A 27,118-nucleotide genomic window follows, 5' to 3' on the forward strand; every position below is an offset into this window, starting at 1 on the left:
TTTTTGTATTGAAATCTGAAGTAAATTAACTTTTTGATTGATATTCTAATTTTGTGAGAAGCACCTGTATCTTACAGAGGCCAGTAGAAACTCTTGTAAACTTGAAACCAAATAAAAGCAGGTTGTATAAGAGGAGCCATGGTTCAAGCAGTCAGTAAGGTAAAAGGAAAGCCAGAGTTTCAGAATGTTCCTCCCTCCCTATAAGAGGGCGTAGAGGAGAGTGCACCTCACCACTCAGACAGCAATCCTTCTACCATGAACATGAAGGCTGCTCCAGGATCCCCCTATCTCCCTCTGGCTGGAATTGTCATTTTCATACTCTTGCTTCAGTCTCTATTTTTTGCAGTCACATTTATTTACTTCAGAAATGAAATGAAACAGGTATGAGGCGTCTTCTTCACCTTTTGAAGCTTTTCAGACTGAAACTTTCCCAACAGCTGGTGGCGACAGACTTTTCACAGTAGCACACTTGTGTATATATATACACATATATTATACTTCATTTATATATACATATATACATATATTATACTTCATGTATATACACATATTATACTTCCCATAGCCTATATATCGCACATACTCTATATGTTTTTCTGTCTTCTCTCAGCTTACTGTGAGAGAAGGGAATAAATCCTGTTGATTCCTTCATGCACTGCCGTTTTCTGATGAATTCTTAAAGTTTAGATCCTTTGTGATCTTTTCTCTGCTGGTTGCAGGGTATATGCTGCACCATTATTGCTCTGCAGCTGCAGAATACCCTGGTTAATATCTCTGGCTAGTTTCCAGAAATCACAAGGTTGTCCAGTGTTTGTGTCTGGAAACGTTCCCGGGGCACATTAGCGCTGTTTTTCTCTAACTCAGATATGAAGTTTATTATCTTTTTATTATTGTGTGCATGAAATCTGCTGAATTTGCTATTTAACTATTTGGGACGGTCTGCAGAGCAATAATTCTAGAATGGAAGTTACTGCTTAGGTGGATCTTCAGTCCTATATAAAGTGACAAATAAGAGATTAAAGGCTACATTTCCACGATGAGTTTTTGGCAAGTTTTTTGCGTATTTTCGAGAAAACAAATTGCAAGTAACCTATTTTACTTAATGGGTGAAGAAATGGTACAGAAAATCTGCAACATCAGATGCTCATTGTGGGAATGTCACCTAACAAACCCAACACTTCTGCTTCTGACATACTTGGGTCAACAGAATCTACAGCTCATCATCTGTTCCAATCTTGTGCAGGAGGGCAATGGGGTGACGTTACAAGATTGCACAGTTGTAGGTGTTGTGTGATGATACAGTATTGTTGTTTTGTGATGTTACAGTGTTACTCAGTTGTAGATGTTGTAATGTTTGAATGTCGCTCAGTTGTGGGTGTTGTGGTCTTTGCATCAAAGCTTAGTGTGCAACCACATCCATTCAGAAGTTTTAGGATGTTTTGACTATACAGTTGAGCAGTAGTAATCTTGTGATGAGTTTGCAATTCTGGTGAAGTTCCTCTACTGGAAACTCTGGGATTATGGCTGCACTGGTGTTTACATGCGCGTCCATGTAGCCAATATACACAGCTGGTTGTTGGAGGCTACAATAGAGACGTAGGTGTGTGAGCCTGTAAACAAGCTCAACCCTGTAACCATAAAACACAAACAGTGCTCGGCTATATGAGCACTGCGAAATAAAGGTAGATATCCATGTATATTCCAAACTATCAGGGAAAAAAATGCAAATCTACATGCATGTGTTCTAAAATGCCCAAAGACAGTGGTTTAATGTATAGGCCATATGTAATGTTCTATATACTATATGTATGGTTGGATTATAGGGAGGTAATGGGGACAAAATAACTGGGGCCTTCACCATACTCCTTCTAAGGCCGGTTTCACACGTCAGTGGCTCCGGTACGCGAGGTGACAGTTTCCTCACGTACCGGAGACACTGACTCACGTAGACACATTGAAATCAATGTGTCTCTGCTCATGTCTTTTTTTTTTTCACGGACCGTGTGTCCGTGTGCAAAACACGGAGACATGGCAGTGTTCGTGGGAGCGCACGGATTACACGGACCCATTAAAGTCAATGGGTCCGCATAAAACACCTCCCATAGGGGTGGAGCCGCATATTTATTACTGTAATGGGCGGCCCCACGTGACTGCTCATACAGGAGAAGCTGCGGCGAGGACAGGACGCTGCGAGGGAGCCGGGTATTTTATTAACAGCGGGCAGGCGCACAGGGGGTGGGAGGGGGGTGGGGACAGGGATCTTTATTTTAAACACAGACAAAAAAAAAGGATTTTCATATCTTCTCTACAGCAAACGCTGCTGGAGAGAAGATATGAATGGTGGCTTCAGCACCAGATGCAGGGGACAGCGCTTATCTCTAGCTCTGTCTCCTGCACGCTCCGTGTGATACCCAGTCGGCACACGGGCGGCCGCACGTGTACCACACGGATTGCCTACGTGAGCTCACGGACACATGGACGTGGATAACTCCGGTACCGGAATTATCTGGACGTGTGGGACAGGCCTAATGATTCACTGCAGACTAGGGCTATGTTCACATTGAGTCTTTTCAGCCATGTTCACACTTTCAGTATTTGGACAGTAATCGAAAACCAGGTGAGGAACAATCAGAGGAAAAGTATAATAGAAACACATTCTCACCCAATTGGGATCTGTGTTCTCTGGCCACTGTATAGCACTATTACTTAGGCAAGGTCTGGCGGTATTAAGTTACTCTAAGTTTAATGTCTAGTTTGTTTCTCTTCCCAAAGGACCTTGATTTTGCTCAATTGTTTTAGTTGAACTTTAATTTTACCCATTAATAAATGAAAAAAAATCCCTGATACATTGTAATTTAACTTTCACTCATAAATCCCTGCAAATGTTGATGCTTATGACGGTTATAAGGTACAAGGCTGATTGTAAAGTGATAAAAAGCAAGGCAATGTTCTTGGACACTGATAATAATGTTACAATCTCAGCAGACAGGATATTGTTTTGACCATAGTTCACACGATGATTACCAGATTATAACCAAAATAAGAAGATAACATGCATGTTTTCAGAGAAATCTTTCTTTAATGGTATTTCCATGGCCTAAAAATACCGCAAAACACCACTTTAAAATCCTGTAGAAAACTGCATGATCCAAAGGGAAATTCAAAAAGTGCAGCTAAGTCTTAAAATAAAAAAATAGATGTGAACTAATTGACAGCTTCATACTTAAATTACATATTTTACTTTAGCTGACGTAAAAAGGCACCTGAAAAAAGTTAAATATCCACCAATAAAGAATGATCTTTTTCATCTAAATAAGGCCTCTTTCACACTTCCGTCTTTTTCCTCCCGTCGAAATCCGTCGAGTTTTGAAAAAAACAGGATCCTGCATTTTCCCATAGATTTGTATTAGCGACGGATTGTGACGGATGGCCATCCGTTTCATCCGTTGTGCACTGGATCCGTCTGAAAATAGCGGTCCGTCGTGCGGAGAAAATGTTCAGAGGAACGTTTTTTTTCTGCACGTCAGAAAAATCGCTCAGCGACGGGTCCTACGCTGTCCGTCGTTGGCTATAATGGAAGCCTATGGACACAGGATCCATTGTTGACCGTCAAACACTGGAATCCAGCGACGTATCCCGTTTTTTTCACTCTGAGCATGCCCGGAAGGATTTTCAAGTCTGGGAAAATCAATCTCTCTCCCTCTCATAGCAATACAAGTCGCACTCTCCTGAGTGCCGGGTGCAGTGCCGGGTATTGACGTGCGAGACGCATCCAAGTTTCTCACATGTGGGTGTGAGCCCTTAGTCATATTTCTGCTATGAACAATGACCAATAGAGGGAGCTATGAGATGTGCTGTATACATGCAACCTGTACATTATACCCAATAACACAGTATGCAGTACTGGACACTGCCTGGTGTCTGGAGGCAATCTGAACTTCAAAATAGAACTCAATTGGGCAGAATTATGAATGCACCTTTATTTTCCAGTCACTGTATTTCTGATATTTGTGGTGCACATTAGTATAATAAGGCTAAGCCCTAATGATGAAGGCTTTCGTGCGTTTTTCCACTATATATTTGCTGTGTTAAAAAATGCATCGTATTTAAATACAACTTGATGCTTTTATATATACTGGAAGCTGGATCCTTTACCTTTTTTGAACATATCTCCCTAAAACACCATGCAGTGGGATTGGTTTCTGGGCTTCCCCACTGACTGGATCAATTTTGGAAAGGGACAGCTGGATCATTTCGTTTGTTTGAATATAAAAAAAAAACATGGATGAATGGGAATATTGTAAATAACTGCACATCTGGCTACAAAAAAATAAACTCAAGAGAACTGCCCTGTATGAACTCTCCCCTAGTAATCTGTTCCAGATGTAAATTGCATCAGGCTTTTTGTTTAGGAAAGGAAATACAGTATGGGGAGAATGCAGGGGGTTTGTATGATTTAATAAGGCCTCATCCTCTGTGTTGTTGCAGTGGTGAAGTTCTTCACACTTTTGACACTAATTATTAATTTCTTACCACTGAATGCAAGCAATCCTACGTACCTGAAAATGAAACCAAAGTTTTTTGTTTTTATCCGAGCTCTGTGTTAACCTAGGGAGGGTCTGGATTTCATCCTGTTTCTTTTCACAAACAAGGAAGCTGAGCCCAGTCCAGCAATGAAAGATAAGAAATGACTGATTGCTTGCAGGCATCCACTGAGGTGGGATATACAAGTGGAATCCCCTATGGAGTTTACAATGTGAGCGCTGCAAATGTGTATATCATTACTGTAAGCATTTTTAGGGCAAAAAATGTCTCCATGTTGCAAGGGGTAAGGCTTCTCCTTGTGGAGAGTGACAGACCAGCTCTGGCTTGACAAGTTAAGGAGGCTTATTCGCCGTGCAATGCTCCTCTGGGAAATTTAATATGCAAATTGCCTCTTCAGAGAAAAAGATGACTTGAACTCTATATAGCGCCACCTGTTGGAAGTAACGATCCTATAAGTCACAATCAACCCTTTTAACGAGCCTTGCAATATGACTTGGGATAAAAGCCAAATCAGTATCTCAATTCAGAGACAGTGTTTCGGGCTGTTGCCCCTCGTCAGTGCGAAGTATGATAACTGATTAGGCTAGGTGAGAGGCTCTGGACTGAGGTCGAAGGTCACATTCACACAGTCAGTATTTGGTCAGTGTTATACATCCATATTTGTAAACCAAAACCAGGAGTGGAACAGTCAGAGGAAAAGTATAACAGAGACACGTTACCAGTTCTGTATTTATCACCCACTCCTGATTTTGGCTTACAAATACTGATGTAAAATACTGACCAAATACTGATCGTGTGCACGTAGCCTAAGGGGTAAGGTTTCTCCTTGTGGAGAGTGACATACAAGCTCTGGCTTGTCAAGGTAAGGAGGCTTATTCGCTGTGCAATGTCCTATGAGTTCAAGTCCTCTTTTTCTCTAAAGAGGCAATTTGCATATCCAGGTTGCAAGCAATTTTCCCTCATGGGGTCCAAATGAAGTCTGTTGGCCTAGGCTGATAGTATAAGCTAAGCATGTAGCCTTGAAGTGGATATAGACTCTCTAGGGTATGTTTCCACGTTCAGGAAATGCTGCGTTTTTGACGCTGCGTTGAGCCGCAGCGTCAAAAATGCAGCATTCAGATGTTACAGCATAGTGGAGAGGATTTAATTAAATCCCTTCTCCACTATGCAGGAAAAACGCATGCAGCATACCTGTGGAAACGGACATGCGGCGCGTCTTTAAGAATGCAGCATGTCCTTACAGTGCAGAAAGAACGCAAGGACAGCGCAGGTGACCTGCCAGTGACCTCAGGTGCAGATTTGGTCAGGATTTTACCTGCATAAAATCCTGACCAAATCCTGATGCAATCCTGAACGTGGACACATACCCTAAGGGCTTGTTTTCACTTGCGAGGAACACGTCCGTGTCTCGCATGTGGAAACGAAGCTCTGGTGCCGGCACTCCGGAGCGGAGCGTGCGGCTGCATGTGTTGCTATGCGGCCGCACGCTCCGCTCCACAGTGCCGGCACCAGAGCTTCGTTTCCACATGCGAGACACGGACGTGTTCCTCGCAAGTGAAAACAAGCCCTTAGACTACGTTCCGACGATGAGCAATTGGTGGGTTTTTGACGGATCGCAAACGCAATGTCTCACACGTTGCATTTTAGCTGCTTTTTTTTAAGCAAATGTTCATCTGCGTTTCACAGTACCAGCAAAGTGTATGAAATTCAGAAATCTCATGCACACATTTTTTTTTTTTTTTACCTGACTGATTTGTCAGAAGAGCTTGGTTTTTGCAAAATGCATTATGTCACTTCTTTCAGTGTGTTTGCAGTGTTTTTCACCCATTTGAAGCAACGGGTAGTGTAAATACGCAGCAAAAAATGCAGGTATCCGGTTTTGCTGCGTTTTTGGTGTAAAAACCTGATGAAGTTGAATGAGGTTTTTTTATTTTTGTTTATTTTAATGCACTAAACGTTATCAGCATGCACAAGAGACAAATGTACCTTGACAAAAATGCAGTAAAAAATAACACTGCCAAAACTAAGCAAAATCTGCTTTTTGTAAGCAGCTTAAACTTGGCATCAAAACGCAACGGGTGAACATAGCCTTACAGTTCCAACAAAGTGAATGGGATTTACAGAAATCTCAAGTCCATTGTTTTTTTGTTTTTGTTTTTTTGTTTTTTTTTTACTTGATGTTAAATTCACCTACGGTGCAAGTTTCAAATCCACAACATGTCAATTTCTCTAGCAGGTACGCTGACGTTTTTGTGCAGATTTTCCCGATAGAATTCCGTTTGATGTGCAAAATCTGCAGGCACAAAGCATACACCCATTTTTAGTGCTTTCCAGAGGCAGAAACGCATCCAAAACGCAAATAATGAACACCTAAGTGTAGCAAAGTTTTGGCAGTCAAAAACCAGGAAGTATAAAAAAGAAAAAAAAACAGCTTTACTTAAAAAATTACACGCCAACAAGAGACTAAAAATGCAGCGTCAAAAATTCAATTAAAATGCATGTTAAAAAAGCCACACAAACACAATGAAAAAAAGGTAAGTAACCAAATTTAAACAATAGGTGCAGAAGTGGCACAGAAATTCTGCAGTGTCAAAACTTACCAAAAACTCATCCTGGGAACATAACCTAAGGCCACGTTCACACATTGAGTATTTGGTGAGTTTTTTTACATCAGTATTTTGTAAGCCAAGATTTTGCAGTGAATCAGCAGACAAATATGCAGCAGAACACATCCATCCTATCTGAATTTACCGTAAAAGCGATTTTCTACGTTCAAAGCCTTTTATTACAATATAACAATACATAAATGGTTAAAAAAAACCTCCATTCCTCTTCCCTGCTCTTTAGGAGCTGATATACTGCTTCTATAATTTCTCAGTATGCCGATAGGCATTTGCAGCAGGTTTTGTCATTTTAAATGCTTGATATTGTCTTGACCAGAATATTTGCAATTTTTCTAACCAAACACATCCAGTTAATAATCAGAATACTTTCACAATCATGTAAGTTTAATATCGCCACCGTTACTTACCCTTTAAAATTGTTGCAAAAATTCACATATTCCTACATGATTGGCAGCAATTCTAGGAACATTTTACTCCAAGCTTGTGCATGTAAACTGTATCACAACGGTATCGCAACTCACAGACCCATGCGTCATTAATTCGGGCACACATCCATTATAAAAATTGATCCATGTCTCTGGTTCATGAGACTCTGAGCATTTCCTTTATTTATTTATTCACTCATTCTGTGGATCAGACATGGCCATTAAAGACTATGGGGATCTTTATAAATTAGAAAACCTGCTTTGTACTTCAGCATTTTTTCCATTTTTAACTGATCTTGGGCAAAGAGCCAAGGGAAAATCAGTGTTCAGACAGTCCACCTGCCACAGTGAAATGAAAAATTATGCAACTAGGTTGACAATTGAGAAATAAAATCAATGTTTCTTTCAGATGGTAAGACCATATATCACACATCCTTGTATCATGATCAGAGCGTGGACTGTAAATCATGGACTGGCCGCAGATCTGAGTCCTGACCCGAATTTAACAGCTTCATAGATATATATGGGGCTGTCAAGTTCAGGTCAGGAGACCCACTGCTGGTCCATCGATCATGGTCCATACTTGGACTGTGACACACTGATGTGTGAAGGTGGCATAGCACTCGCGCCTGAGGCTACATTCACACATCCATTCAATTATTTTTATCTATTTTTTCTCCCCCCTCCCCAAGGCTTCTGATTTGTATCTGTCTCTCATGGATACCTGTAGATTTTAGTGGTTGATTCTGATCTAATTGGTCAAATTGGGTTAGGATAGATCTTGTTCTGAGTTATGCAGATCCCACTCTTGGATCCATGATTCTCAAGGCTGTGTGAACATATTTATTCTACTCTTTGGGTACAAGTGCTGTCCAATTAAATCAGACTGTAATCGGACATTTCACACAAATGGGTGAGTGCGGCTTTAATCAATGGTAAAACTGAAAAAACCATGATGGAAAAAGTCACAAAAGCCTAAACAGAGCATACTAGTAAATAAACTGGTGGAAAACCTGTGATAAAAAGGTCGCATAGAACAAATATGGAATATCTCCAGAGCCGGAATCAATAACTTCTTTGTGGTGTTTCTTGTGCAGAATTCACTTTCAGCAGCAAACATTTTATCTGCAGAACTTTTTCAGGAAGTAATCTTTTTATTAAAGTTGTACAATAGCACCGATCAATTACTGCCAATCTACTGTACAAGGAAACTGGTCAGACAATATGCAAATTTCTGTTTCAAATTACCTTCAGCGTCCAGGAATCCTATCTAAGAACAAAAAAGTCTTGCTTCAACTGAAACTTTTTTTTTCATCTTCGGTTCCATATAAATGTAGACCAGGAAATGTCCGCAAACCTCTAAGAACAAACAAAAGCTTCAGAGCTAAATCTATTAAAGCAGTAAACTGAATTTTACTGATTTGTTTTCCCCAGTCGGTCCCAGCTCCCTACTACAGTAGTTTCCAATATATTCAGTAATTAAACAGGAATCTATATCTTATTATCACAAAGTCACAGTTCTAAAAAACCAACTCCATCCCTGTGACGTATATAGATGCGATGGGAGCTCATAGCAAAGTGCACAATGTGGTTGTATTTCTGCTGCTGATTGATTCTTCCATCCCAAATCTTTCCTGGACATGAGGACTTGGTACTTCTCTTCCCATTTCTTTGCATGATCTTTAGATTAATTTCCTGCAACATCTCGGTAAAGAGGTAAAGACAGATTCTCGCTACGCATTACATTAAGGGCTACAACCATTCTGGTCTGGAATACTTTCCTTCAGGGGCCACATGCAAGTCCATGGGTCCATAGAAACCATTTGACCACACTCGGCTGACATCTGAGCGCGCTCTGACTTTCATGGACTGACTAAGGCCAGTCTCACACATCCAGATAATTCCGGTACTGGAGAAAACGGTACCGGAGTTATCTGTGTCCGTGTGCTCACGTAGGCCATCCGTGTGGGATCCGTGTGATGTCCGTGAGTACGTTTTTAGGGTCCGTGTGCTGTCCGTGTATTGCAACAATTTTTACAATTTTAACCCTATGACAGGAAAAACGCACACGGACAGCACACGGATGGCACACGGACAGCATCCGTGTGCGGTACGTGTTTACACGGACCCATTGACTTTAATGGGTCCGTGTGATCCGTGCGCTCCCACGAACACTGACATGTCTCCGTGTTTTGCACACGGACACACGGTCCATGAAAACACGCTGACATGTGCAGAGACACATTTACTTTAATGTGTCTACGTGAGTCAGTGTCTCCGATACGTGAGGAAACTGTCACCACATGTACCGGAGCCTCTGACGTGTGAAACCGGTCTAAAGGCTTAATTCTACTCTGATCAAACTCTCGGAGTCTGAGTAGCATAATCGGACCACTTTCTCACATGGAGAGAAAAAGGGTCTGTTCGACTGCACTAATTTTTAGACAAAAGGGGAGAAGCCAGCGCTGCTTGTGGTCAGAACGCAATTTGAAACGCGCAAATGCGCATATTAATTTCTGACTGTATATCAAAATGAAATATTTAGCAAACAATAGATCAATTCTTTGAGCCACCCCGCCACGTCACGGCAATCTCTTGGGGCAGTCCTGCTCTACGATTTTTATATTCGCTGTGCCATTACGGCCTCCTTAATATGTTAGGAGAAAGACCACATTAGTCCCGCTGTACGTTTTTTTATGTTTTACTCACTGTGCCATTACGGCCTCCTAAATGTGTTAAAAGCGGGACCATATTGAATGCAAACCGTACCTGTAGCTTTTCCGAATCACTCCCATGGCGCCAGAAAGGGTATGTGACAATAACAGTCGACCAGGTCCAAGCATGGACATTTCAGATCTGACCTCCACAATGCCTGACCAGCACCATGGCTAAAGAGCGAGACAGGCCCAGGCACAGGTGCACTAATTAAAACAGAGCCCGGGCAGGGCAGGGCTGCTGTAAGTGTGTACAGCAGCCTAGATCAATCACAATGAAAACAGAAAGAATGGCGTAAATGACCCAAGCGCGCACGGCAACAGTGGTGGTCAGCCACAAACCAATACAAAACAAAAGGGGAGAAGCCAGCGCTGCTTGTGGTCAGAACGCAATTTGAAAAGCGCAAATGCGCATATTAATTTCTGACTGTATATCAAAATGAGATATTTAGCAAACAATTGATCAATTCTTTGAGCCACCCCGCCACGTCACGGCAATCTCTTGGGGCAGTCCTGCTCTACGATTTTTATATTCGCTGTGCCATTACGGCCTCCTTAATATGTTAGGAGAAAGACTTTGTAAGATCTATGCCCTTATAGCTATGTAATTAAAGATAGCAGTAGTGATATCAGTCATCATTAGGACAGTACCAGGAATATTGAGATATGTAAATGTTTCTTAAAGGGGAACTATGCTATCAAGTGACTCTTCAGAATAAACTGTCATCTGTGCGTACATAATGAATGCGCCCCATCAAAGACGCTGCTTTGTCAACATGACATAAGCAGAAGTCTCAGAATCGCCGGCAGGAGATGTTTGTGACCGCTCTTATCCGGCAGAGATCATTAACGGGCAAAGCAGGCTCAGGAAGCTAGAAAACTACTTGCCTTTAAGGCCTTAGCCCCATACTCAAAAATAATAATCATCATTATAGAGGTTATCCGGGACTGAGTCAAGTAAAAAGAAATTTCAATGCCAGTATAAGGAACGAGGATCTTAATATTTTATTCATTAATGTGGGCAGCTGCAAGTCATTTTTTAGAGATCTGCGCATTAGTAGAAAAAAAAAAAAGCTTCTTTTCTAACTTCTATACAAACAAATACCTAGATGTCTGCTAAAACCATGATAATATATGGTGATCTAGAGTTGTATACATATTATCAATAATAACTCCTTTCTGGTGAAATACAAATGTTTTTGGCACCTGGCATAATATCACCTACTGAAAGCAACAAGTCAGCAAATTCTGAAATGCTGATTTATATTTGTGGGTTTTCTCACTAATTTATTTTATTTTCAGTTCTGAGTTCATGTCTAGCCTTGAGGCTTTAGTTTATGATTCATTCTGGGTTATGTTTAGTTAAAGATTATTCCCAGAGCTCTGAACAAAATCAGGTCAGGGCATGTGTATAATAAAACTGCTACATGTATTGTCTACATGTTAAAAATTAAGTAGGAAAAAAATAACTCAAATAAATTCTGTTTTATCTTTATTTTTTTTTTATACGGTTATGTCCCACGTTGTAAAAATAGATAGGAGAAAAGCTAGTCACTTCCTTCTTCCTCAATGTTACAACTGAACTCGCCCTGATGATTCTTGTTTTCAAGTAAAAGGGAAGACAGTCCAAGATTTGGGCAAAATATTCATTGTAAGTGTGTAATGATCTGAAACACTGTATGCAGGAAGCTAGCGGGTCAATATATGATTCTTGTCAAACTATTAATACCAATATCATTTCTTACTGTTTCCTGTACGTCTAGATGACTATAATATTATATTGAAGATATGGAAAAATTGTGGATACCTCTGGCGCCGCTGATTTTTGAAGAGAGAAATATATGAAGAAAGTCAGCTTACCACGTTGTAGGACTACAGATGGGAAGTCCCGCACGGATAGCCAGGAACCAGGCAAGTCTTCAGTGGGAAAAGGAGATGGTAATGCAGCGAGACAAATGTGGTAAAAGCCAGGGAAAAACTTTATTTTAAAAAACAAATAAAATACAAGGATGGAATCTCCAGCGGCACATTGACCAACGCGTTTTGGCTAGGAAGCCTTAATCATGGATGGTGATTACATTCTTGTATTTAATTTATTTTTGAAAATGAAGTTTTTTTCCCTGGCTTTTACCACATGTGTCTCTCTGAATCACCATCCATCTCCTTTTCCTGATGATTAATGAAGACATCAATTCACAGAAAATTATTAAACTTGCCATTTTTATTCAATGCGAGGTGACAGGCACTTCTTCAGGAGAACGAAATATAGACATTCAACATACAGGGCAGTTTTTAAAGCCTTGAATTTCAAATAAATGCGCCAAACCAACCCAGGACAGTGTGTGTTGTGTCAGTTCACTAGGTCAGCACATGATTAAATCAGATAACATTGGTAAAAATAAATGCATTTGAAATACACACAAAAAATCTTTAAATAAAATGTATAAGAAATCATATATTACAAACATGTTTAAAACATAAAAGTATATACTAATTCAATTGTTCATTTAAATAAAATTCTGTGTACATTTACTCTAAGAGTTGGACGAGGACACAGGTTTCTATAGGGAAATATATAGTATCCTGTGTTATTTATTCATTAACCCCTTTCCGGCATCGGGCATAATAGTGCGCCGATGTTGGACTCCTTCCCTTTGATGTGAGCTTCACATCTTTTCCGGCACATGTCAGGTGTTTTGAACGGGTGGAATCGCGATACACCCATGGCTGTTAACTAAATGCCACTGTCAATCTCTGACAGTGGCATTTAACTCTCGCTTCCAGCAAATGCACCGGAAATAATGCCCATCGGTGACCCTCGATCGCGCGTTTCTGATGGGTTGGCATGACAACCAGAGGTCTCCAGCAGACCTCTATGGTTGTCATAGCCAGATTGCTCTGAGCACGCGACCAACGGGCAAGTAAGCATTTCTGCTACATACAGGAGATCTGATCATCACCTGTATGTAGCAGAGCTGATCGGACAAGTGCAGCTTCTAGTCTCCCATGGAGACTATTGAAGCATACAAAAAGTAAAAAATGTTTTTAAAAATATTAAAACAAAAAAATATAAAATTTCAAATCACCCCCCTTTTGCCTCATTCAAAATAAAACTATAAAAAAATCAAACATACACATATCAATATGAAAAAAGAAGAATTAACTTCGTATGGCATAACGAGAAAAGTCAAAACGCCAGAACTATGTTTTTTTTTGGTCGCTGCAACATTGCATTAAAATGCAATAACAGGCGATCAAAAGAACGTATCAGCACCAAAATGCTATCATTAAGAATGTCAGCTCAGCGCACAAAACATAAGCCCTCACCCAACCCGAGATTACGAAAAATGGAGACGCTGCGGGTATCGGAAAATGGTGCAATGTTTATTTTAACAAACTTTGGATTTTGTTTTTCACCACTTAAATAAAAAACAACCTAGACATGTTTGGCGTCTATGAACTTGTAATGACCTGGAGAATCATAATGGCAGGTCAGTTTTAGCAATTAGTGAACATGGTAAGAAAAAAAAAACTGTGAGATTGCACTTTTTTGCAATTTCTCAGCACTTGGAATTTTTTTTACCATTTTTCAGTACACGATATGTTAAAATCAATGTTGTTGTTCAAAAGTACATCTCGTCCCGCGAAAAACAAGCCCTCATATGGCCATTTTGACCAAAAAAATAAAAAAGGTGTGGCTCTGGGAAGAAGGGGAGCAAAAAATGAAAATACAAAATCAAAAATATCTCTTGTCATTGAGGGGTTAAGCTACAGCATGTGTTAACACACTGTCACGTGTTGGTTTGGAGCCTTCATTTGACATTCAAGCCTGTAAAAACTGCCTTGTGTGTTTTAATGACTATATGAGTTTTTTTTCCTGAAGAAGTGCCTGTCATTTTGAAACGCATTGAATAAAAGCAATAATTTTTTTGTGAATTGACATCTTCAATAATTAGCAGCGCGGGAGGTATTCAAAAATGTCTCCATATCTTCATTCTCATTGGTTTTGACAACCTATGAATCTGCAGCAGCTGAACATTGACTTTAAAACATAATATCATGGATCAGGTTAGAACAATCTGATAAGAATACTTTTTATTGTTTGTCGGCTAAGATCCTATCTGCTCCACTTTGTCCATAGTGTTTTATCTTATAATATTTTATTGACCTATATTATTACTTTACATCCGACTTTTGTCATACCTAAATTGCGTTTTTTCACTTTTTTGTTGCTTTCCATGGGAGAAAAAATGCTGCAAAAACGCTGAAAGAATTGACATGTTGCAGATTTAAAAAATGCTCCAGTTCTCAAATCTCATATCTTTTACTGGTATTGTAATTAGCAGCCCTTAATTTGAATAAAAAGATGCCACAAAAATGGAATGTGTGAACATAGCCTTTCACTTTGGGGGAAAGCAGGTATGTATGCTTGGGCTGTCGATAATGTGTACAGGCTGCAAAGATGGGAAGGTCTGTCTGGACGTTAGAAGGTGAAAAGGCTTTTTCATACTGGTATGATTTTGTTTTTTCTATGTAATTACAATGAATTATTCATTACCCATAGGACTAAACATCTTTTAATACAGCGATTTTCTATTTTCTAGATGAATGAAAACTACATAAGAAGCAATATTGCCTGTTTGGTAGGCGAAGACTTCAGTTATGTGTTTCAAGCAGCAAGCGTCCATAGTGGTGATGACAATGAACCATGTAGAGAAGTGAAAAAACAAGTCCAACGTCTTATCAGAAATGTAAGTTCTCCTCAAATTATTTTGTACTAACATGTGGTCAATAGTGAGTGAATATACAGTATACTCGTTACTCGAGATTTCTCGAGCACGCTGGGGGGTCCTCCGGGTATTTTTTAGTGCTCGGAGTTTTAGTTTTTATAGCCGCAGCTGAATGATTTACATCTGTTAGCCAGCATAAGTACATGTGGGGGTTGCCTGGTTGCTAGGGAATCCCCACATGTACTTATGCTGGCTAAGAAATGTAAATCATTCAGCTGCGGCAAGAAAAACGAAATCTCCGAGCACTAAAAAATACTCGGAGGACACCCGAGTGTGCTCGGGAAATCTCGAGTAATGAGCATATTCGCTCATCACTAGTGGTCAACCCAGTTTAAGCAATCACAGTGACAGGTTCTGTTTTTAATTATTGATTGAAAATCAGTAATTTCTTGGATTTTTCTTTTTAGATTTTGGAGGAAAAGTATGGAGTTGAAATAACATCACTGATTAAAGGTATCTTTTCCCACCATCTTTTTTTCTGCAACCTAGTACATTAGGGATTTACCAAAATACTCATATAAGGCCGGTCCCACACGTCCAGATAATTCCGGTACCGGAAAAATCGGTACCGGAGTTGTCCGTGTGCTCACGTAGCACATCAGTGTGGCACACGTGCGGCAGCCGTGTGCCGTCCGTGTGTCCCCTGCTTTGGCTGCTGAATCCAGAATTCATTCCTTATTCCCAGCAGCGTTCGCTGGAGAGAAGGAATGAAAAATCAGGGTTATTTTTGTGTGTGTTTAAAATAAAGTTCCCAGTCAGTAAACGGCCTCCCTCCCCCTGTGCGCCCGCCTGCTGGCATTAAAATACTTACCCAGCTCCCTCGATGCTTCCTCTCAGCGTCGCTGCTTGTCCTGTATGAGCGGTCACGTGGTGCCGCACATTACAGTGATGAATATGCGGCTCCACCTGTATGGGAGGTGGAGCCGCATATTCATGACTGTAATAAGCGGCACCACGTGACCGCTCATACAGGAAGAGCTGCGACGCTGAGAGGAAGCATCGAGGGAGCCGGGTGAGTATTTTCTTTCTAGCGGGCGGGCTCACAGGGGATGGGAGGGGGTGGTTTGGGGGTTGGTTACAGGGAACTTTACTGTATTTACACCGCAATAAAAAAAAGATTTTTCATTTCTTCGCTCCAGCGAATGCTGCTGGAGAGAAGAAATGAATGGGGCTTCAGCACCACAAGCTGGGGGGACAGCACTGTCTCCTGCACGGCACACGGACTGCACATGGACAGCATCCGTGTGCGGTATGTGTTTTACATGGACCCATTAATGGGTCCGTGTGATCCGTGCGCTCCCACGAACACTGACATGTCTGTGTTTTTCAAACGGACACACGGTCCGTGAAAACACGCTAACATGTGCAGAGACACATTGATTTTAATGTGTCTACGTGAGTCAGTGTCTCCGGTCCGTGAGGAAACTGTCACCTCACGTACTGGAGCCACTGACGTGTGAAACCGGCCTAAGGGGTAGAGGCATATGATTTCCAATAAATTATTGTATTAGGTCACTCGCTCTACTTTTATTCCTCCCAGCCCTACTACTGTACTTACTGGTCGCCCTACGACTGCATCTCATACGCTGATTTTATTGAAAGAGCACTAAAGTAAAATGCAACAGATTTTCTAAAAAGCTTACGCCTCTTAAAAAATTTGGTGCATCATTGTTGCCAGTATCGGGCTGGTGTAAATTTAGGCAATAATTTAGAAATTTGTTGGGCTAAAGGAAACCATGTCTATCTTACCTGAGTTGCAATCACTTTCTGAATAATGATTTGACCACTATAAAAAAAAAAATGTACATTTTGGTGCAAGTATTGTATGCAACAATGCATAACTTTTTTCCAGCAGAAACAAAGTATGAATCAATTTAGAATAATAAACTTCCCCCCACTGGTTTCTGGTCAAGCGTTGGACACAACCATTGGCCTGATCACTGTCACGTATAGGTATGATAGTCAGAAGCTCTAACCAGAAGTGCCCAGTGGTGCACACAGTGATTTCTGGACAGGGCGGAGCATATGTTCTGTTCCTTCCTTATAGAATCAGAACCTCATGAACAGGAAGCAGCTGCCTCCATGGTCATAGATGTCGGACACCTTCCCCATTATGGCTGCTATGTTGCCTCAGACAGCATATTAGTCGTCTATTAGTCATCGTATCTTTTTCAGTGTGAGACTTCTACCCATTTATGTGAAAACTGCAAACTTTGTGATTTTTTTTTTTTCTGTACAATCTTGCTGCTATTGTAAATGTGCAATCAATATTAAACTTTTCTCAGGTCAAATAACCAAAGTCCAATGCTTAACTGCACAATGCATTTAACTATACATTTCACCTATTAATAAGTGATTATTTAAATCTATATTTCTTGCCATAGTGTGGCTGACCTCTTCTGTTAGTCTAGTTTGTTCAGGCTGATTTTTATAAATGTCTTTAAGAGAACTTTTTATTAGTTTTTAGTTATAGCATCTGCGTCAGTACAAAGAGGGTTGTGTACGAGGCAATACCAGAGCTCCAAAATGCTTGTAACAAAACTATTATGGACTTTCTCACTATAAATACTACCGCATATTAGTGTGTCTTCACTAAAGCCATAATGCAAAGATACACATGAAAGGGGAATTGGGGTTTCAGCAGATAAATCAATACCAGATCGGGGGTACAAATGAGAATATTCTCTATGTAGATTTGTTGCGATTCACTAGTCTTTCAGAAAAGTAATGTATTACAGTTTGTACAAATATAGTTTTTTTTAATTGTATAATCAAAAGAACTACAATTTTTCGATCTACTTCCAATATGAATCATTCATGCTAATAACTATCTCTGTCAACCTTCACTGTTTTTCTTAAAGAGGTTTTTTGGTATCTATCTTTAGGCGAGTTCATCAAAACTAGGGACCATCACCAATAAGCTGTTCCAAGAAAATTGTAGACGTTTTCAAAATACAATAAAAAAGCTATAATTGTACAAACTGTAATACCTCTCTAAATTACTCTTGTGAAAGACAAGTGAATCACAGCGAATCTAGACAGAGAATATAGTCATTTGCCCTACTTGTATGCCGTTCTTAATATCCACCTCTAAGGCTGACTTACATTGGTAATGTACGTAATCATGTACTAATAACCTGATACATTGCCAGCTCTATAGTTGCCTGATCCCTTCTAAATATACAGTTGTGCTCAAAAGTTTACATACCCCTGCAGAATTTTTGCTTTCTTGGCCTTTTTTCAGAGAATATGAATGAGAACACCAAAACTTTTTGGTGGGTGATGCCATTTATTGGCAAACTACTGTTTTTCTCTTTTTAAATCATAATGACAACCCAAAACAGCCAAATGACCCTGATCAAAAGTTCACATAACCCATTTATTAATACCGTGTATTGCCCCCTCTAACATCAATGACAGCTTGAAGTCTTTTGTGGTAGTTACGAATGAGGTTCTTTATTTTCTCAGATGGTAAAGCTGCCCACTCTTCTTGACAAAAAGCCTCCAGTTCCTGTAATTCCTGGGCTGTCTTGCGTGAACTGTGCGCATGAGATCTTCCCAGAGTGGCTCAATTATATTGAGGTCAGGAGACTGAGATGGCCACTCCAGAACCTTCACTTTGTTCTGCTGTAGCCAATGACAGCTTGACTTGGCCTTGTGTTTTGGATCATGGTCATGTTGGGACTTCCAAGTATGTCCCATGTGCAGCTTCTGGGCTGATGAGTGCAAATTTGTCTCCAGTATTTGCTGGTAATGTGCTGCATTCATCTTTCCTTCAACGTTGACCAGGTTTCTTGTGCCTTTGTAGCTCACACATCCCCAAAACATCAGCGATCCACCTCTGTGCTTTACAGTAGGAATGGTGTTCCTTTCATCATAGGCCTTGTTGACCTCTCTCCAAATGTAACGTTTATCGTTGGGGTCAAAAAGTTCAAGTTTGGTCTCATCACTCCAAATTACTCCAAATGTTCCAGAAGTTTTGAGGCTTGTCTCTGTGCTCTTTTGCGTATTGTAGGTGAGATACTTTGTGGCATTTGCACAGTAATGGCTTTTCTTCTGGCGACTCTACCATGCAGACCATTTTTCTTCAAGTGCCTCCTGATGTGCATCTTGAAACAGCCTCACAACTAGTTTCAGCAAATATTATTTTGGGGTTTTTCTTTGCATCCCGAACAATTTTCCTGACAGCTGTAGACAACATTTTTGTTTGTCTGCCTGACCATGGTTTTGTTCTTACAGAGCCCCTGATTTTCCAATTGTTAATCACAGTTTGAACGCTGTTGACAGGCATTATCAATTCCTCGGATATCTTTTTGTATCCGTTTCCTGTTTTTTTACAGTTCAACTACCTTTTCCCGTAGATTCGTTGACAATTCTTTTGCTTTCCCCATAAGTCACAATCCAGAAACATCAATGGCTGGGTGAAAGATGCAAGAGTCTGTCTGGATGCCAGAAACTCACTTAGCTTTTATGCACACACACTGATTACAAGCAAACAGGTCACAGGTGAGGATACCTTAGTAGATGTTCAAAACCATTTGTGTCAACTTCTGTGCATGTTGTCAGGCCAAAATCACCAGGGTATGTGAACTTTTGATCAGGGTCATTTGGATGTTTTGGGTTGTCATTATGATTTCAAAAGAGAAAACACAGTAGTTTGACAATAAATGGCTTCACCCAACCACTAATCATGTGTGGAGGGAGACAAACTTTGGTGTCATAATTCATTTGCTCTGAAAAAAGGCTAAGAAAGCAAAAATTATGCCGTTGTATGTAAACTTTTGAGCACAACTGTATGATAAGGCTTAATCTCCCTGAATGAAAGGGCTGAATCTTCTATGCCCCAAAATAAGATATCTTCCAATTGGGGAAGAAGAAATACAGGCAGAGCCGATATTCCCAAGATAGATAAATTGCCACTAAAGCGGTCTGACAGTCGCTGATTCCTCTCAATAGAAATAAACATTTTCACTTTCCAATCCCTACTCATGGGGTAGATTGGAAAGATAGTCTAGTATTCCACCAACATCCACAGTTATATCCGCATTCACATTTCTTCACAGGTGTTTTTCGGACATTTATATAAACGTTCTAAGATTTGTGGGTTACAGTATGCACGTATCTGTAACATACATACAATTTGGATTACATATCATTGTCTAAATATGTTCTCTTTTTTTCTTAATCCAGAAAAGGTTTCCAATGTTCTCCCAGTCTCTGTTGCTGAGAAGCAAGTCTATGCTGGCTCAATGATTGCTGCCCATGTCACTGGGGATAGGAAGAAAGTCAAGACTGTCGTAAAAGGTATGACATAAGATTTATATGATGTTTAATAAGATGTTTATTTATACAAATTTAACTAACATGGGAAATAAAGAATTGTGTATTTTCTCACTAGGATTCCAAGGCTATACATGAATTTATTTAACTTCTCTATTTTTGGGGGGACACTGGCTCTAATTGAGAAGTCTTATTGGCAATATGCAGTAAAAAAACAACATTCAAAAAAGCAAACATGAAAATTAAATTAGATCTCCAACAGAGTGAAAAAATGATATAATATCTATGGTTATGTAAGACACTAACCTATAGGCTATCTACCTCCAATAAGTGGCAACTGCAATAACAGGTTAACTTTTTTAAATAATTTAAATGAACTAAAGCAATTTAAATAGTTGAAAAGCTGTACGTTTCTTTTAAAGTAATGTTAAGAAACAAGATATTTATTTAGTGTTGTATCTCACACAACAGCATCAAATGAGCAGTACCGCTTTTCTTTTTATGCTGTTGTCAGGATAACACCCTGTTGCGCTTGTGTGAGATTTTTTTCACTCACTATAGCTAGCCTTTCTTGGTTGTCTAATACTTACTTATATACACTGCTCAAAAAAATAAAGGGAACACTTAAACAACAGAATATATAACTCCAAGTAATCAAACTTCTGTGAAATCAAACTGTCCGCTTAGGAAGCAACACTGTTTATCAATTAATTTCACATGCTGTTGTGCAAATGGAATAGACAACAGATGTAAATTATTGGCAATTATCAAGACACACTCAATAAAGGAGTGGTTCTGCAGGTGGGGACCACAGACCACATCTCAGTACCAATGCTTTCTGGGTGATGTTTTGGTCACTTTTGAATGTTGATTGTGCTTTCACACTCGTGGTAGCATAAGATGGACTCTACAGCCCACACAAGTGGCTCATGTAATGCAGCTCATCCAGGATGGCACATCAATGCGAGCTGTGGTAAGAACGTTTGCTGTGCCTGTCAGCGTAGTGTCCAGAGGCTGGAGGCACTACCAGGAGACAGGCCAGTACACCAAAGGATGTGGAGGGGGCTATAGGAGGGAAACAACCCAGCAGCAGAACCACTACCTCAGCTTTGTGCAAGGCTACAAATGAGCATGTGTCTTCACAAACTGTAAGAAACCGACTAAATGAGGATGGTCTGAGTGCCCGACGTCCACGATGGGGGCTGTGCTTACAGCCCAACACCATGGAGGATGCTTGGCATGTGCCACAGAACACCAGGATTGGCAAATTCACCACTGGCTCCCTGTGCTCTTCACAGATGAAAGCAGGTTCACACTGAGCACATGTGACAGACGTGACAGAGTCTGGAGACACCTTGGAGAGCGATCTGCTGCCTGCAACATCCTTCAGCATGACCTGTTTGGCAGTGGGTCAGTAATGGTGTGGGGTGGCATTTCTTTGAAGGTCCGCACAGCCCTCCATGTACTCGTCAGAGGTAACCTGACTTCCATTAGGTACCAAGATGAGATCCTCAGACCCCATGTGAGGCCAAATGCTGGTGTGGTTGGCCCTGGGTTCCTCTTAATGCAAGACAATGCCAGACCTCATGTGGCTGGAGTGTGTCAGCAGTTCCTGCAAGATGAAGGCATGGAAGCTATGGACTGGCCCTCCCGTTCCCCAGACCTGAATCCGATTGAACACATCTGGGACATCATGTCTCACACCATCCACCAACGTCACATTGCACCATAGACTGTTCGGGAGTTTGCGGATGCTTTAGTCCAGGTCTGGGAGGAGATCCCTCAGGAGACCATCTGCCACCTCATCAGGAGCATGCCTAGGCGTTGTAGGGAGATCCTACAGGCTTGTGGAGGCCACACACACTACTGAGCATCATTTCCTCTTCTTGAGACATTTCCACTGAAGTTAGATCAGCCTGTAACTTCATTTTCCACTTTGATTTTGAGCATCATTCCAACTCCAGACCTCCGTGGGATATTAGTTGTGATTTACGTTGATCATTTTTAGGTTTTAATATTCTCAACACATTCCACTATATAATGAATAAAGATTTACAACTGGAATATTTCATTCAGTGATATCTAGGATGTGGGATTTTAGTGTTCCCTTTATCTTTTTTGAGCAGTGTACATTGCAGACCTATTTCCCTTAAGATCTGCCTCTTCTTTCCTGTCTTCAGCCTCCATCTTGATCTCAATCCCATATTTAACCCTGTATTTTACTCCTCTGTACTCTTCTGTCAAATTCCATGATGTATCATCAATGTATCAATATCATCAATTGAAGAGCCAATACCATATGTGCATGCTAAAAGGACACTGAGATTGTTTCACTCTGTATTTTCCTAAATATATTAGGCTAAGTTCACATTTGTGTTCGGCAGCCCTGCGTAGGCTTGCATACTTTTTCCCTTCATATCCGCACATCTGCGCATGCGTCCTGCGTGCCTATCTTAAACATTGGGTACACAGGGACATGCGTTTGTCTGCAGTTGCGTCCGCATGCATTGTTTTGACATGCCCGCTAGCCGCACAGGAACGCAACATGTTGCATTCAACAGCACGTCAAGACGACGCATGCGGACACATCCACAGACAAGTGCATGCATACCAAGTGTTAACGATAGGTATGCAGGACGCATGCTTAGCTGTGCGGATATGAAGGGAAAAAGTACACAGCCCTACGCAGGGCGGCAGAATGCAAATGTGAACCCGGCCTTAGTCAAGAGTCATATTAGTCATATTAACTATAATCTCTTACAATTTATTCTCATGACAGCAGCAGTCTAATCATAATCAGTAACTATGGTAGGAATTTGCATGCCTCCGAGTAGTACAGACCATGCAAAAACAAGTCTTGCATGCATACTACATCTGGTTGGTATAATTGCACACGTGTAGGTTTCATGGGGTTGAACAGACCTAAATGTCCCTAAGGCAATATGCATATTAAGTGCCTTTATTAAGTTTTTAGAGCAGACAATGAGCTGATTTGGAGAGTTTCCATTCTAAAACCTCCAAAAAAAATCTGTGACTATCTAAGAGTATGTGTACAAGGACTTGTGCACATACCTTTAGAAGTGAGTTATTTCATTCATACAGTATATTTCAATTCAGATATCCAGTTTAGTTTTGTTTATTTTTGCCAGTAGTTCTAAAGTTTAGGGGTTGATTGATCAAATTTATGCCTCATTTCTGATGTAAACCACTTTGAAAAGTTGTAAAATCTTTGCGCAACATGACTGTTGTGACTTTTAGCACTTTTTGCCAGCTCTACCAAAGTGGCCTTAGTAAGGGCGGTATGGGGGGCGCCCGGATGAGTGTGTGTGTGTGTGTGTAAAATATAGGCAGTAGAGGTGCAAAGGCAACACCATAGAGGACACAAACTACAATATTTTAGGGTGTTTCATGTCCAAAATTAGTCCTGGGGCTAATGGGACTCTAATGTGAATGGAGCAGTGGTCAGCCATGTACCCTAATGCTTCATTTAAAGTCTTACAAACATAGCCGGATACAATGGACATACATTGCTGTGCATATAATTCCCTAGTATAAAAAATGTCTTGGTATTCTTTAAGCGTTAAAAAGCACAAGATAATTGATATCACAATTGAATATCATCCTTGTGTTTGTAAAAAAAAAACAAAAAAAAAAACGTTATTGTCTCTAATACATGGATGACTGAAAAAAAAATGGTCTACAAGAGCAAATCTTCTTCTTCGCCGATATCACCTATGGCAGGAGGGACATGATACTGATTTTTTTTGGCTTAGTATAATGAAATAAGTAATGCTCTAACCAGTATATTAGAACCATATACTGTGAGCTCACTATCTAGGCAGGTTTTTAGAAAATGCTTAGGGTGGCATATAGAAAACATATACAACTGGTATGTAAGAAACTGGGGCACTTAATTCTCCAAAATAGTGATTTTTTTTTTGTATTTTACTGTTGCAATATTTTACATTTCTGCATCATTATTTTACAAATATTACAGTCATTAACACATATATCCCCTTTTTCCTCAACAGGTTTATCAAATGGAAATTACAGTGGGCATAAAATAACTGGATGGTCTAATAATACCCTGTCAGATATGAACAGCATCAAAGTACAAAATGGAGAACTGGTCATTGCAAAAAGTGGCTTTTATTATATCTATGCCCAGACATATTTCCGTAAGCAGGATACTGAAGGGAAAGAAAAAGAATTAGTGCAACACATTTACAAAATGACAAGCTATCGTGATCCCATAGAGCTAATGAAAAATGTAAAAACAACATGTTGGTCAAAAGATGCGAAGTATGGGCTTCATTCCATTTATCAAGGCGGTGTGTTCAAGCTAAATGAAAAAGATCGGTTATTTGTCACTGTAAATCATGATCATATCCTTGATATGGATGAAAAAGCAACATTTTTCGGTGCTTTCTTATTATTCTGAAGAAATGATGAAGAAACAAGATTGCAAAAGTATCACAAGAATTAAGCATCAAGTACAAACTGTGCAGCTTAAATCCTTGAGTGCATTGTCTCTCACTGACATATTGCATCCAGGTCTTCTATAGCTCAGGGATACTTAAAGGCACCAAGAACTGTGTTCAGTAAACCTGATGTTTTAGACTCTGGGAAGCAATGAGATGAAGCCTGCACCATAAATGATTGATGTGGGTCTCCATGCCAAGTCTCCAATTCAGTGGGGGGCTGGACCGCCTTGCCTTACATCACCACCCTAAAGGAATCCTAAACCTAGAAATGAATGATTCGCGTTAACAGGAGATAAACTTGCTCCCACTGTTGGTTAGTCTGTAGGAATTTCAGTACATTCGTTTGGAAGTCTTGCAGAGAACGCAGGTGTAAACTTCCTTCAAATCTCTCCAATTTTGGCTGGCAGGTTTCTGAGTGGTAGGCCTAATTTTTCCTAGTATTTAATAGCAATAGGGAGAGGCTCCTGCTGCAGCCAACTGTTCCAAAGCCAGACACAGAATTGTGAGAAGGAGGAGAGGAGAAATGGCTAATCTCCTGGGATGCTTACAGAAGAATTCTTTATATCTTACTCCGTCTAGTTTTTAATATGAGACGAGATAGGAGGGGTTATGGGAGAATTCCTGTAATTTTACATTATCTATGCTTAGTGTTCCTTTAAGTTTAGGAACTGCACCAAATAACAAAACATTGCTCACAGTACTTTAAAGTATTATATACTCTGCTTAATTCCCATTTGAAGGAACGTTTGTTAGTAACTACATGCTGAAGAAACAATCCAAAACATTTTGGCCCTACTGATAACAATACAATATTACCATGCGTTTTTTCTTTTTTTTTTTTATCAAAGTTGTAGCAACTAAGAAGACACAGCAGACTTAGAAAATGTAGCCAGTGTGTCGGCATCACTTCATCAGCAAGATCAGCTTGTAATTTTGTGGGCCAAAAGACAACCCGCCAGGCTTCTGGATGTAGTGGACATGACGGATGAACATGAAACATTCTGTGACTGTCCAGAATTGTTCATGTCATATGACAGTCTAGATTGAGTGTGACCTGTCAAGAAACAGTACAAGTTCCACGAGACTATAGTAGCACGCAGAAAAGACTTTAACCCACGCTGATCTGTATCATTCAGGGCAGCATCGAGTGCTCTTGGTGTACAAGAACTTATGTTGTTCTCCAGTTATAATGGATGAAGGTCTTGGCTTATGGGGGAACCTTCTAATGAGGAAAATTGTGAACAAATTGCCTTGTACAGAAATGGACAACCACATTTATTTTGAAATTATGTGGTAGCTCTTGGAATAAAGATCTGGTCACTTGTGAACGCCTTTACGACAGATTATAGTGAGCGCCAGGCCTTAGACGTGGTGTTCTTCCAATCAAGGGCTCATAGATATCAACGTATTATGGATCCATGCATCATTCAAAATGTTGAATTTAACAATAAAAAAAGTGGCCTGTTCCATCAGATGCCAGTTGACAGAGCTAATTCCCCCAAGAAGCATTGCTTTTAAAGAATATCCTCATAACATGGTGCTATGATGGAGGCACTCTGCAATGGCACATGGAGTGCCTATAGCTCCGACCCAAGAGACTGTGTCCCATTGTTCTGGATCCTTGTACATGGCTGTGCCTGAGTATGTAGTTGATCTGCATCTTACAGTAAATGATTTCTATTAGAAATGGCAATAATATGCTTATATTAAGCACAATAACTTTTGAAGACAAAACATGAATGTAGATATTGTATAACCTTGTACAATTTTGTAAGTTTCACAATTTTTATCAAATGGAAGGAATGTTTTTTTCATATCTCACAAATAGATTAAAATATTCACCTTTACTAGCACATCATATAAAATATGCCAATAATAGGCCTACCAATAAGGGAAAAAACCACTGAAGTAAAAATCAATATAAATAATAACAGTAATACATTTGTAGCCATAAGCAAACATAATCATGTGGGACAATTTATTTCATTCTGACTAATGAACTGGGATGGTAATTTCAAAAGTCTATATCATTAGTATAAATGTATGCAGAATTATTCATACTTCTCTATGGCTATACATGTTGCTTAAAATCTGTTGACTTGAATTCTATTTTTTTAAATTGGAAATCTTGAATTATGCTGTAATGTACAATATTCCCTTGGATTTTGTAATCATCTGCTCACTACAATTTCCAGTAAATTAATTTTTAGTATGTTCAATATACTTTTTTTTACAAAAATAAAAGCAGAAACCATA

At 40.0% G+C, this 27,118-nt stretch overlaps 1 protein-coding gene across 3 annotated transcripts; it reads left to right on the plus strand.

The window, feature by feature from the left end:
* Positions 1–215: 215 nt before the first annotated feature.
* On the plus strand, positions 216–27,118 carry TNFSF10 (TNF superfamily member 10). 3 transcript variants are annotated; one of them, XM_069727310.1, is made up of 6 exons: positions 242–381; positions 12,072–12,219; positions 14,913–15,059; positions 15,506–15,551; positions 20,289–20,402; positions 24,410–27,118. In XM_069727310.1, the coding sequence occupies exons 2-6, from the start codon at positions 12,187–12,189 to the stop codon at positions 24,817–24,819; spliced, it is 750 nt and encodes a 249-aa protein (XP_069583411.1). In that variant the 5' UTR covers positions 242–381; positions 12,072–12,186; the 3' UTR covers positions 24,820–27,118. The 3 variants fall into 3 exon arrangements, with proteins under 3 accessions (XP_069583410.1, XP_069583411.1, XP_069583412.1); XM_069727309.1 differs by lacking the exon at positions 12,072–12,219 and having other exon boundaries at positions 216–381; XM_069727311.1 differs by lacking the exons at positions 242–381; positions 12,072–12,219 and adding an exon at positions 12,325–14,820.

This window comes from Ranitomeya imitator, chromosome 5 (genome assembly GCF_032444005.1).
Source record: "Ranitomeya imitator isolate aRanImi1 chromosome 5, aRanImi1.pri, whole genome shotgun sequence".
Lineage (NCBI taxonomy): Eukaryota > Metazoa > Chordata > Amphibia > Anura > Dendrobatidae > Ranitomeya > Ranitomeya imitator.

Coding starts and splice junctions, on each gene's coding strand:
- TNFSF10 (XM_069727309.1), top strand. CDS start 256: ATGAACATGAAGGCTGCTCCAGGATCCCCCTATCTCCCTCTGGCTGGA. Junction 15,060..15,505: donor TCCAACGTCTTATCAGAAAT/GTAAGTTCTCCT, acceptor TTTTCTTTTTAG/ATTTTGGAGGAAAAGTATGG. Junction 15,552..20,288: donor AATAACATCACTGATTAAAG/GTATCTTTTCCC, acceptor TTCTTAATCCAG/AAAAGGTTTCCAATGTTCTC.